This window comes from Callospermophilus lateralis, chromosome 16 (genome assembly GCF_048772815.1).
Source record: "Callospermophilus lateralis isolate mCalLat2 chromosome 16, mCalLat2.hap1, whole genome shotgun sequence".
NCBI lineage: Eukaryota > Metazoa > Chordata > Mammalia > Rodentia > Sciuridae > Callospermophilus > Callospermophilus lateralis.
This window is the reverse complement of record NC_135320.1, coordinates 24,584,647-24,598,998: the sequence shown is the minus strand read 5'-3', so window position 1 is coordinate 24,598,998 and position 14,352 is coordinate 24,584,647. Positions and strand designations below refer to the sequence as shown.

The 14,352-nt window shown below is 36.0% G+C and overlaps 1 protein-coding gene across 2 annotated transcripts in view; it reads left to right on the top strand.

Moving 5' to 3' along the window:
- Positions 1–13,683, top strand: part of Dnajc5b (DnaJ heat shock protein family (Hsp40) member C5 beta) — a 48,034-nt gene extending 34,351 nt beyond the window's left edge. For both annotated transcript variants that reach the window (XM_076836281.1, XM_076836280.1), the window contains exons 3-5: positions 2,655–2,868; positions 4,353–4,524; positions 13,589–13,683. In XM_076836281.1, the coding sequence (XP_076692396.1) occupies positions 2,655–2,868; positions 4,353–4,524; positions 13,589–13,683 (481 nt within the window). The remainder of the gene's footprint in view (positions 1–2,654; positions 2,869–4,352; positions 4,525–13,588) is intronic.
- Positions 13,684–14,352: the final 669 nt, after the last annotated feature.

Sequence of the window (14,352 nt, the reverse complement as noted above, 5' to 3'; positions counted from 1 at the left end):
TCTTCACATTCATCTTTGCCTTCTACCATACTAAGTGATCCTTCTAAAGCTATTGCTCTTCTTGAAAAACTACAAAAGTGTCTCCCATCTCACCAGACTAAACATTCTGTGTTCCTTACTTTTGAAATTAAAAAATATTAACATCGGAGAATCATAGTGGTGGTAAAGAGCTTGTGGCCAGAGTTGAATTGCTTGTGTTCAAAGCCTAGCTCTGATTATTAGCTGTGTAGCCATTGAGCAATACTCAGCCTCCCAGTGCCTAAATATCCTCTGTAAAATGGCATAATTTGGAGTGAACACACTTTATATACAGAGTTATGAAAAATGGTGTTGTGAATGGATAATTAGGATTGTAATGCATTCCACTACTTCATTTTTATTTCTTCATGTATGTAAGAAATAAAAAAAAGAATTTGGGAAAAAAAGGGATAATTATAATACCTATCTCATAGAGTTGTTGTGAGAATTAATGAATTGATATTTCTAATGTGTTTAAAAGTGATGGCATGTAATAAACATTGCAAAAGGTTAAAAATGACAAAATAGGCATTTTGTGCAATTTCCAGAGGTTGCAGTATAAATTTTGTGTGCATAAGAAACACTGACACCAATGTTCACATTTATAATAATTTAAAGGTACTCTAAACATTTCTCGAAATAAAGGCTGAAAAATGTTTGTACTAAACAAATTGGAAATGAGCTGTCATGTTTATTTTTTATTTAGTCTGAGCTCAGAGTTAGAATATATTAGACACCATGATTTATACTTTTAAGGGTTTTTGTACATTTTAAGCATCTTAATGCTGTATTGTCTAAATGTTTACCTACTTCTTTTTTTCATTTGTTCTTTTTAGAAGTAGCATGTATTTTGACATATTGTATAATACATACATTGAGTATAACTTATTCTACTTATGCTCTCATTTTTGTGGTTGAACATGATGTGTAATTACACTGGTTATGTATTCATGTATGAACATAGAAAAGTTATGTCTGATTTATTCTATGGTCTTTCCTATTCTCATCACCTCCTCTCTTACCTTCATTCTCCTTTGTCTAATCCAATGAACTTGTGTTCTTCCCTCACCCCCATCCCCTATTGTGTGTTAGCATCCACATATCAGAGAGAACATTCAGCTTTTGGTTTTTTGGAACTGGCTTATTTCATTTGGCATGACAGTTTCTAGTTCCATACATTTACCAAAAAATGACATAATTTCATTCTTCTTTATGGCTGAGTAATAATTCATTGTATATATACCACACTTTCTCTATCCACTCATCTGTTGAAGGGCACCTAGATTGCTTAGCTATTGTGAACTGAGCTGCTATAAACATCGATATGGCTGCGTTACTATACTATGCTGATTTTAAGTCCTTTGGGTATAAACCAAGGAGTGGGATAGCTGGATCAAATGGTGGTTCCATTCCAAGTTTTCCGAGGAATCTCCATACTGCTTTCCAGAGTGATTGCACCAATTTGCAGTCCCACCAGCAATGTATGAGTGTACTTACTTACTTCTTAACCAGTAATACTTTAATCCCTAAAACAGGTGACTTTTCAGTGTACCATATAGATTGGCTTTTAAGCTATACTTACTTTTATGTTCTACTTCTGGACTTTTATCTCTGCATTAAAATGAAACATTCTACCTAAAATAACACAATAAGTAGAAGTTTATTATAACTACAAATACCTATGGTGGGCACAGTAGGAAGAAAAGTCATGGGGAATCTCTAACCCCAGGAGTCATAAAATTGAGTTTTTAGTGGAAAAAAAGTAGTTCAGACTCAATTTTGAATGTTAAGCATTATTTAAATCATGTCCAGGGGCAAGTGAGAGAAATGGCCACCAGTAGGAGTCTGACACAGCTGACTTCTCACATCCACTCTTACACCTAAGTATAAAGAGAAGAGTAAAGAACATCCCCAATCCACTATGAACACAGAGGATGTCCCACACTTCCCAGGATCTACTTTAGGATCCACAGAGGAAAGAGGGCCCTTTACCCACAGCAAATGTCTAAAGAGTGTTTGAAGTGGGAGGACATAATTGGAAAGGGGTTAAATATACACTGGAAAACAAAGGAAGCCATAGTGTTTGTTTAGAAAGTCAAAAGTGAGTTAAGACTTATCAGTGATCTGAGAAGGGGTCATCATATGTGTTCAAGGGAGTGTTAATTCAGGGTCTTCTCTTTTTATACTTGAATTTAACTTTTAGAATATATGACATGAGGTTCTGTCATTCTGGAAAGCTCCTCTGGTTCTAAATGGAATGTGAGTGTAAACTAGAACCTGCTGCTAGAACCCTTAAGGGCCTCTATGTGTTGGGGTGGGCTGTGTAGCGGCTTCCAGGTAAAGATCGACTTCACACACTTGTCCATAGCAAGTTGTGACTTAACGGTTGTGCCACTATTGAGAACTCCCTGGAGGATGTGTGGAGAGAAATAATATATGATTGTTTTTGCCTATCAGGAAGAAGAGATACCATTTAATGAAAACTCATTTCTTGGTAAATCACCACTATTGTGAAACTGACATTTCACAGGACTTACACAAATAAAAGATGTACAAATGAACCCCACCTTTCCAAAATGTCTTTGTAATGTTTTTCAAATAACACTGCTCACATTTTTTTTTTTTTACTTTAAAAGAAAATTGGCCCTGAGACACCATCCAGACAAGAATCCAGATGATCCAGCTTCTGCTGAGAAGTTTAAAGAAATCAACAATGCCCACACCATACTTACAGACATATCCAAGAGAAACATATATGATAAGTATGGATCACTGGGACTCTACGTGGCCGAACAATTTGGAGATGAAAACGTCAATACCTATTTCATGCTGTCAAGCTGGTGGGCAAAGGTAAATCAGATTTTTTTTTTCCTTCAAAAACAACTTTCTGGAAGATCACAGTATTCTTCCCTCTTTTAGATTTCATCTAAAAGAAAGACAAAGCTTACTACCATGAAACTCTTGTAAATAAAATGACACATCTCTTCTACTGAGAGCTATTATCTGGGGATCCTGTTTGCTTTAGTTCTTCAGTTAATTATGAAATCTGTTCTGACTTAAAATACTGCTAGACATTAATTATATTTGAATTTGGAGCTTCAGGTTAATTCTGACTGGCCTCCCATCCCTTCTATAGTGACTAAGAACTGACTCATTGCTCAAAAACCAAAAATAATTTATTAGTGTGACAACTGTTTAATAAATTATGATAGGACAAATTTAGCCATGCACTTTACTATCTATAGCATGGGCTACATCAGCAAACAAGGTACTGGAGAGGATGAGGAGTGATTGTGTCACAGGCTCACAGGGAGCCTGCTATGAGGTAGTGAAGAAGGAAGGAAGTGGTGGAGAACAGGAAGAGGGAGAGAAATGGACATCTGGCCAAGCAAAATGCAACTTTTTAAGGACTTAGTGAAGTCTGAATTAACTTTTATGTAGTAAATTTTGTTTGATCTCCTAGGAATCCCTAATATATGTATGTTTGGTGATAATTCATGTTTGTTTATGAATTTTATTATCCTTATCTTCTGATAAAAGTATATTTATTTATAGCCAAGTGGCACACTCCTGTAATCCCAGTGACTCAGGAGGCTGAAGCAGGAGGATTGCAAGTTTGAAGTCAGCCTCAGCAACTCAGAGAGACCCTGTCTCTAAATAAAAAATAAAAGGTCTGGCAATGTAGCTCAGTGGCAAAGGGATCCTGGGTTCCATCCACAGCACTAAAAAGAAAAAAATATATTTACATATAGACTGCCCATATACTCCATTGGTATAGTCTATGGACAGCTCACATCCATATAAATTGTAATAAATAATAACTTTTAAAAACCAAATCTCCAAAAAGCCTGGTTTCATGCTGGGTAGTGTACTCTGATTGCTATTTTCTTTCACTGAATTAGGAAGGGAAATACAGATCCCACCCGAAAGCATCAGGCTGGTACTCTGGAATAAAAGAAAGGAGCTAGCTGGCAGGAGTGGGCTCGGTTGAGGAATGCTAATTGGCTTTAGATGCACTTGAACCTGGGGGGACACTTTAACCCAGGTGTCACTGCCCTGTGATAAGGAAGAGTTTAGTGAAAGCACTCTGGCTCTACTGATGCACATGGCATTTCCTCTGGGTCGAACATACTAGGCAAAACTTTACGAGGAAAATGGTTTTCAGGGAAACTGAAATGATAGTTTCTTCAGGAGGTGAGGATGAGGGTGGACATGCCATTGTGGTATCCACTGTGATATTTTCAGGTCTCTTGAGGGTGTACTCTTGGGTTCTGGGATTGTCCTGGTCTCTACCAGGTCTCACCCCTATTGTGCTTGGTTTCTGTGTCCCCTAGGCCCTATTCATCATCATTGGCCTTTTGACTGGCTGCTATTTCTGTTGCTGCCTGTGCTGCTGCTGCAACTGTTGTTGTGGACGCTGCCGGCCCAAATCATCAATGTCAGAAGAGGACTTTTATGTGTCACCAGAAGACCTCGAGGAACAGATCAAGATTGACATGGAAAAAGGTGGAGTAAAATGAGAGTGGAGGTAGTGAGTGTCCTTTCATAGACCAGACCAAGCACCAGGTCCTACTAAACTTAGAGATCCAATGGCCACATGAGGGAAATCCCATAGACTACAGCTTTGGTTAGTCTTTTAGGGAAAAGGAAAGGTCATTTGGCTTTACCAAGCATAGAGAAAAGCTGGTAATATCTTGAAATATGCTGATAACAATGCGAAGCAAGTACAATTCATGATCTCATTACAAAATAGTGCACTCTGGGTCCAGGAAGGTTTGGGTGAGAGTGTCCAGGACATGAGACCCAAGGGAGAAATTTTTCCCAGAAAAAGTCTTTCATCTTGTTCCTTTAACGTCTCTAATGAAACAGAAAGGAATGAACATCAAAAATGCCATCAACCCTTAATTTTTTCTTCCTTTGGATAGATAAAGAGGAGGTTGGACTGGAACTGAAGCAGACTTCTCTTCCTCTGAAATATAACTTCTTTATAAATTACATACCTTGAGGTTTAGCTTCAAAGCAGCGTCAAAAAATAGGGTTATTTGCTTTACCAAACCAGCTCCATATGTCTATATGTATTCATCACCATGATAAGTTGATTTTTCAAATTCATTCTGCCCAGTAATGAAAAAGAAAAAAAAATGCAAGGAAAGATAAGATCCCAGAGAATTCACACCAAGAATATTTGATAGTCTTTGGGAAATATCTTTGTTTAAGCAAACCAGCATCAAATTGCCATTTTCCTGCTACCTCTTGCAGCCACAATCCACTGTCGTTTTCTCCTGTGGATTGCATTATTTTTCTGGATTACAGACTTTATCACTGAATCCTAAAAGAACTCTGGACAGTTAACTAAAAAATTACTTGATAATTCATACAGTGGCTCATTGTTTTCAGAACTGCTGGAATTTCAGGACGGTGCACTTGTCTGGATCAGACCATACTCTGGCTCTGGTCACACTGAAACAAATTCCAGGATGTCAAGCACAAGAAACTATTTAAAGGCTTCCACATGCCTTTAATTTCTATATAATGTGATACTATTATGCAGTATTACCCATTATTTTAGCTCAAAAGAAAAGTCATATTAATTGTACTGAGCCCCAGACTCTTTCAGAATTGGGAGCTTGGAGAGGACAGAAAGAGTTTTTCTGCAACCTGTATCTCTTGCTATGGGGATTGTTAATCCAACAACTAGAGGAGGTTTTCTGATCATTTTTATTATTGTCCTTGGAACTAAATTGTGGGCTTATGATAAAATATGATTACTAATTTTTTTTTTTTGCTGTATTTGGGATACAAAAGGGCAAATTTATCTTTTCTCAAGGGGCATACAAAATGATCAGTCAAGCAGGATTACTAGTGAGTGGATTGATGGATTAAGTGGTGATATTTGCATGGAAATGCCTTCTTTTTAGAGAAGGGCTGATGACAGTGGCTTATGAATGATGATGCCAGCACATTAATCTTTTCTGCTGTTTTAAAGGGAGATAAACTGTTATAAAATCATGTTGGGGGCTGGTTGGGGCTGTGGCTGTAGCTCAGTGGTAGAGTGCCTGCCTCACATGTGTGAGGCACTGGGTTCCATTCTCAGCACCACACAAAAATAAATAAATAAAAATATTGTGTCCATCTACAACTAAAAAAAAAAAAAAATTTTTTTTAAACAAGATCATATCAGGGGTCACTGACTGCATTGACCATGTAGGATCTCTCCATAACATCTCTTGTTCCAGCCCAGTACCCACTCACTGACAGAGGACAGGGAGGGACAGAAAGACAGGAGAGCATCATCTTCATCATCATCCACAGTCTCAACCTTGTCTTAACTTTTCCTTTATATTTGGGAAAACCCAAACTAGATGAACTGAACCTAGATACCCCAAATTCAGTATTTCACACTTCTCTGAAAAGCTTCATAGTCTTTGCTCTTTTAAATTAGATAAAATCTCCACCAGGTCATTTCAGTAGATCTTTGTGGAAGATTTCTTTTCGGAAACAGAAATCCAGACTAGGTGCCAGATTCCACCCAGATTTCCTCCCTGCTGGGGGCTTGGTGATGAATCTGTGTGCCTGTCACTGTTCTCAGTTTCTCTGACACCATAGAGCTACCGATTCTGTTTCAGAGGTCAGATTCTGGAGTCTCGTTTGACTGTATCATTAAGAATCCTTAACCAAAAGGAAAACTTTTTTTTTATTTCTAAGTATTTAAAAGCTGTTATGCAGGGATGATCCAGGTTTTGTGGGACCTGAAATGTAATTTGTTCAGCTCTCTTTAAGAAAAAGAATGCAAAATAAGGTCTGGAAGTGAATATTCATTTGAAATGAGAAAGTTGTAGAGCTCTGAAAAATACCACATATATTACAAAATCTATAAAAGCAGCAGTCATATAATTAACTGCCTAGCATAGCCCTGATATTTCCCTCTAATGCTGTATGGATGCATATTCTTGTCTCTTCATTTTTTTGTAACACAATTTTCTATAGTAAAAAAAATTATAAAACTAATTCTGCCTCTACTCTAGTGTGTTTGGCCCATTTTTTTTCTTTTTTATTATTGGTGAATTAGAACGTGTTCTGTCAACTCTGCAGCTCATTATTGATAGTGTTGTTTAGGGATTGTCAAATTTGGGGAAACTATTTAGCTTATTTTATATAAAAGATGTAAGATTTGGAAGAAATTTCCATAGACCACCTCTGTACATTTCAAACCTTGTTTTTAGTATCTAATACTCCCCAGGCCAGAGCCCACTAGACACATTCATATTATATGACATGACCTTTGTCTTAGGTCTCCATGTCCTCTCAGTAAGTGAATTGACATAATGAGCTGTAGGAGCATTCCTAAAGGCATTCCTACACCCACATGGCTAGCAATAATTAATAATACATAGAGTTGCTGCAAACCACAAAAACATAATCCACTAAACTCAAATGAAACCTATCTCCAGCTCTATTCTCCCTTAAGCAAATCCCCCAAAAGCTCTCTGTTTTCATTTGTCAGAGAGAAGGAAAAGTCAGCATAGAAAGAGGCAATTTTTGGCTGACTATAGTCTATAAATATCTTCCTTTTTCTGATTTATAAACACAGACTCTTGGAAGGGTCTCTGAAGGTGAGGGCCCCGAAGCGTTAACTACCATCAACTCTGCAGTAAATCCCTCAATTCTCTCCAGTCTAACATTTTATTATGAGAATCTATTCTTCATTTGCAGTTTGTTGCATTAATTTCAGATTTATACTTCACTAACTCAGAGACTTGTACTTCACAGGTGAAATTAATGCAAATTAAGGCTGGTAAGGATGAAAAAGCAGACCTCAGAAGCAGACTGTGATTTCTGAACTGTGGTCTTCTGATAAATAAACTAACGTCTAATCTGTTCTGTGAAAGAAGGGGGATCCCACTTAAAGTTAGTAACCAAAGAGGGTTACCAGTTACTCATATATCAAAGTTCTGTTCTCATAATTAATGAGAAGCAATGTATATCAAGATTAGTTGCAAAACTTAAATGTAAAGGTACCAGAAGAAAATGGGAGGAAACTGGAAGGCAATGGTGTGACATTGGGCTTTCATAATTTTACTTTAATGAAATTAAATAAAAAGTGGCAAACATTATCTCACTCTGAAGATTTTTAATCCTTGTGTTCTAGATAATGATAAAATCCTAGGGTTCTAGAATTGGGAGCAATCCATGGGCCACTTCATTCTAGATGGGATGCCCTTTGTTTCTTTTTCTTGCCTTATTACATTGGCAAGGATTTTGAGCACTGAATTTACTGCTCCATTGTTGTTGTTTTGAAATTCTTAATTTTCAAATAAAATATATCATATTTTCATTTGCACTGGGTTTTGGAAATTATCTAACCAGTGCTAAATTTCCATTTTCCTGGAAAGTGGAAGGGGAAACAAATTGAGGTGAGATATAGTAGGGTGGGGAGGAATAGGTAGATCCTAGGGATTTATATTAATTGTCAGACTAAATGTCATACTTCAAGTTATACTGTGCTTGGAGATTTGACCATGATATGAATATTACAACTGGAAATTTATTTTTAATACATGAAAACTGATTTTAATGAAGTAGCATTTCTTCTATTGTCTCTTATCCAGAAATGCCAAGACATAAATGTAATAGAACTAATATGAGATAATCCTTTCTCTAGAACAAAACTAACAGTAATCACTGGCAACTTTCTTCTGAGCCTTACTAGACTACCCATAAAGAAGAAAAAGTAGGGGTTTATTAGAAAAACACATTTCTGATTTCAATCCATTGGCCAATCACCTCAAATTTTACTTTTAAGAAGATGTTATAGGATCTTATAAATATATTTTTAATTTATAAAAATCCAAATTTGAAATATCAAATCCTTTTTATCTGTTGACTTATAAAACACATTAGAAATTTTTTTCACCTACCTTGAGATAATTATAAAATTAGACTGTTTTCTAAGGCTTTTTTCCTGTGTGCATATTTCAATCATATCTACTCCTTGACCCTGGCTAAAGGCAAGGATACTCTTAATAGTGTAACATGGCAAAAGTCTCTGTTTAGGAGAGGTGTATAGGGTGAAATTTGGTAGAAGTGGGGATATATCTTGGTTATTTTATTTCTTTCAACTATGTCAAAGGATATAACCCAGCTTCTACCTTTAAGAAATAAAGGAAACAAAGTTCAAATAGTGCATCTCCAACAATCAACTAGAGAACCTGTAAATGATTACATCTCTTTCTCATAATAAAAAACATACTCCCAGTGAGATCCTAGGAACACAGGAAGATTATATTGCTCCTATGCATTAATCAAAGTCAAATGGAAGAGAGAGTGTGTCTTTGGCAGAGTGAAGGAGAACACTTCTTTTTTTTTTTTATCTTTGAAAAGTTAAAGCCTGAAAGGTAAAAAGTAGTAGATACTAGGTTATTTCCCTTACTTTCATGATCCCAAATTAGAAGCTTCACATTGTGAAATTTTGATTGGCATATTTAAAACAATTTCATTTAGCCTCTACAGTCCTCAGGTTTCTGAAGGTCACAGTGAAATCAGAACCCCACTAGCTAAGAGGATTTTCAAGACCATCTCCAAACAGAGCCATGAATGTATGTGTGACAATGTAACAAGTTATCAAAACAAAAGCCTAAAGTACACCAGTCATTTCTGAACATCCTGGAAAAGCAAATAAAAAATACAGGAGCTAAATTGAGTTTGTTTCTTCTAAGCTGAAGCTAATGAAATGAAATCTAACCAAAACTTCCAGCTAAATCCCCCAAAATTCTTGTGAAGCCATGATTTTTCCTCTTTCTTTTCTTTTTGAAGGAGAGAGGGAATAAAGGATCTAAAGGAGAAGTAGATCTTACAGTATTGACCTTGGATCTAAAAATGTATGATTCAGTGCACAGAAAAATATGTTGTTTGCTTAACTGTTCTTGCCACTCACCTGGATCAAACCCAAATAAATTCACAACCACTGTGAAGAAGAAGCCATATGGCTCTTGCTCTTGGCCAAGATATTGATTCATTTATTATACTTGCTGTTCAGTATTCAGCACATCTGACTGCTCAGGAAAAGGGTATCAAGGAAGAAATAAATTCACCCTTCCTCTTTTTGCGACCTTCCTCCATTCAGCTTCCTTCCCACAATCAAGAAGAACAATTTTGAAAATAATGCATGAAAAATAATGCTTGCAAATACTCCATAAATTTGTGCTTTTTTATATGAAAATGTCAAGCAAGCATCAAGGCCCCAGGCCAGAGCAGTAGGACAGTGAATCAGCTCATCAAAATGGTACCAGTGAGATCCTAGGAACACAGGAAGATTATAAAGCAAAGCGAACCTAAGCTTTCTTAATTTTTGGCTGCCAAAGTTGAGTAATTTACCAGCCTGGTTTATTGATAAACTTTCAACAGCAAATATTTATTTGAGAACTTAACATTCTCTTGACAGTATGTTAGGGGCTAGGAAAAAGAAAGACTTGGCTCCTGTTACCTTTAATCTTATAATCTAGCAATAATACTTTGGTTCTACTCACATATTTACTATTATCTTTTTTATTTATGTATTAGTGCATTATAGTTTTACATAATTTCAGGGTTCATTTTGATATAGCATAGTTTCTCCATTTCAATTCCCAGTACATTTCCTTTCCCTCTTCTCCTCCCTCTCCTGAAGTGTAGAAGAAGAAGTAGATCTTACGGTATTGACCTTGGATCTAAAAATGTATGATTCAATTAGTCTTACCCTATTTATTTTTTAAATTTATGCATTATCATTATGTATAAAATTGGAATGCATTGTGATATACTCATACATGCACATGAAATAATTTTGTCAACTTAATTCCCTAGTTCTTTCTCTTTCCCTCCCCTCCTCTTAGGTCTCCTGCTTCTATACTACTGATCTCTCTCCTATTTTCATAAGATCCCCATTTAAAATTCCTATTTTCTTTAAGCTTCCACATATCAGAAAAGACATTTGACCCTTAACTTTGTCAGTCTGGCTTATTTCACTTGGCATGATATTCTCCAGTTCCATCCATTTACTAGCAAATGACATAATACCATTCTTCTTTACAGCTTAATAGAATTCTGTTGTCTCTATATACCACTTTCTTTATCTATTTCTTTATTGACCAGGCACCTAAGCTGATTCCATAACTTGACAATTTTGAATTGTGCCACTATAAACATTGGTATGTACATGGCACTGTAGTGTGATGATTTTAGATGTTTTGGAAAAATACAAAGGAGTAGGAGATAGCTAGGTCATATGGTGGTTCCACTCCTAATTTTTGAGGAATGTCCACACTCTTTTCCAAAGTTGTTGTCCTAATTTGCATTCCCACCAACAATGAATGAGTGTACCTTTTCCCCCATATCCTCATCAGCATTTATTGGTGATTGCCATTGTGACTTAAGTAAGATGAAATTTTAGTGTAGTCTGGATTTTTGCATCTCCTTGATTGCTAAGAGTGTTGAACACTTTTTCATATATTTGAGAAATGTCTATTTAGTTCATTTGTCCATGGGTTATTTGGGGGTTGTTTTTTTAGGTTTTTGTTTGTTTTTTCTTCTTATATTCTGAATATTAATCTCCTGTAGGAAAAATGGCTGGTAATAATCTCTCATTCTATAGGCTCTCTCTTCACATTCTTCATTGTTTCCTTGGTGTGGTGCAAAAGCTTTTTTTTTTTTTTTTAAGAATTGTTTTTTAAGTTGTTGATGGACCTTTATTTTATTTATTTATTTATATGTGGGTCTGAGATTTGAATCCAGGGCCTCACATGTGCCAGGCAAATGCGGCTGATCCACAACCCCAGCCCTAAAAAAGCTTTTTAATTTGAAGTCATCACACTTATTGATATTTAGTTTTATTTCTTGAGCTTTAGGAGTTTTAATAAGTAAATCAGTGCTTGTGCCAGTATGTTGGAGTATCACCCTATTCTCTCTGTGTGTGTGTGTGTGTGTGTGTGTATGGTTTTTTGCTAATCGTTCCTTTTTACAGCAGAAATCTTCCATCAGATAACACTTCCTTTCTGCCTATTATATGTTTAAATTTGATCTTCTGGTGGCAAATTTTCTGTTTTTATTGTCTGGATATACATTTATTTCATGCTTTAATAAAAAAAGAACTTAGAGAGTTAATCAACAAAGTGAAGTTGACAAGAGTTCTTCTTTTAACATACTGTAGATGTAATTACATAGTATCATACTTCCTATTGAGACTAATTTTAAAGCCACTGTCTCTGATGATCTTCATTAGAACTAAGATGTTCTAAATATGGGCTTCTCTTTAATTTCTGTTGAATCTGTGGATTGGTGTCTCATCAATTCTAGAAAATTCTCAGTCATAAAATCCTCAAATACTGCCTTTCCTCTTTTTTCCTCCCTTTAGAAGTTGCATTAGATATGTTAGATTTTAACACCCTATTCATCTCTTTTGCCATCTTTCATGTTTTCCCAGATAATCTCCTTAGACCTGTATTGTACTACATTAATATTCTCTTCAGAAGAATGGTAGTGTAGAGGAAGGGTGGGGGGGGGACCAGGGGAGGGAGGAAAAGAGGTTGCTAGGGAATGAAACTGATCAAATCATAGTGTTACATTTTATGTATATATGAATATGTAACAATGAATGACACTATTATGTATAATTTTAATATACCAATATGAAAAAATTGTCACTCGATATGCATTGTTTCTATGTGTAATCTTCTCTTCCTTCTTCTCTTTGTTTTTACTATGAAATCACATTTCTTGCAATGTTATACGGATTCTTTAGAACTATGTTGAATGTGAAGTCATTCACTTCTGCTAGGTGCCTGGGAATAGTCTTGCACTGGACCACTTTAAATGAAATTGTCATCTTGCTTAGAATACACAGGTGATGAAAACTTGATCAGTCAACCTGAGTACTCCTTGGCCTGCCGTTAAACATTTTAAGAGAAGTCCCTTCAACTCAATGCCAAAACTCAAGTCTAACAAGTCTCCCTGAAGATTTAAGGGTATCATGATTTAGAGAAGCATAACCATTTGGGGCACTACCTTTATGTGGAGAACTTCCTATTAGACTCTCCACCTAAACAAGCTCTGGGTTTTGACTCCTATCTCAGAGGGGAATCTGCATGAAATTATGCACTATAAATTTTAGGGGTCATGTGCCACATAAACTAGACTTTTCATACAGATACACATTGTAGTCTTTATGAAGGTGCCCACAGTGCTTTAGAGTGTCCAGCCTGCACAACCATATTGGTGGCTCTGGGGTCCATCTTCACAAGGTAGTGAAAACTTAAGTTCAAGTTCAGTAGGTTCAGCAAGCCTCTCTCTCAAGGGAAAGTTGGGCTTACAGCTTCAGTTTTATAATTCTGAAATTAACAGAACTTGAGCAAGGAATATACAGTGTCTCTTCCCTTTTGTAGTGCTTAAAGGGGTAGGCATTTTAATAGTAATACTATTTCATGAATTCAATTGGTTTGCTCATCATCATTTCAAGAAAAATATCTACCTCTTGCCCCCCATTAAAGGAACTATAATTTGATAAGAGTATTTGTTGCTTTTCTCTGTTTATTTTTAGATATGGACTTTCCTGTTGTTCTCCAGCCTACAAATGCAAATGAGAAAACACAGCTGATCAGAGAAGGACCTCGAAGTTATTGCACAGACTCTTGATGTTGAGCCTGAGGGTCCAAAACACCTCCTCTTGGTTCAGCCATGTCTCCACATGGTTGGGGGAGGTTGAGACATGAAATGCTGTGAACTTTTAGACACTTGTATTTTGTTTTTAGGCTAAGGGAAAATGGTTGCTACATAGTTTTCTCAGTAGGCAGACTTTCTCTTTGAGTAGAATTCCTAATGAAACACATTCAATTTTGATGAATAAAGACCTGAAGACTCATTTTATGCTCCTTAAATGCAGTAAGACAGTGGTATTAGACAGTCTATATGAGCCTGTCCCTTAACTGAGCTAGACATCATATTCACAGACAAAAGTAGGATTCTAAAACAGAAGCCTCTTTCCATCTACTTAATCAAATGCAATGTTCATATCTGCCACAAATATCAGCAAAAGACAGAAGAATTAAGGGGAATTTTTTTGTATGTGGAGCTCTTTGTTAATATTTGACATGGCTAGAGAAATATTTCAAGAGTCAGGAAGAGATGATTAAATTCTAAAAGACAAATCACATTGTTTTAGAGTACATTTTTTTGGAAGGTTAAAAATGAACATTTATTGAAAACCAACATGTAAAACCAGGAAGAAACAGATTTTGTGTGTACCTTTAGGTTGACTTTAAAAACAAAACAAAAAATTCAATCTGTTTGAATCTTATAAATAAT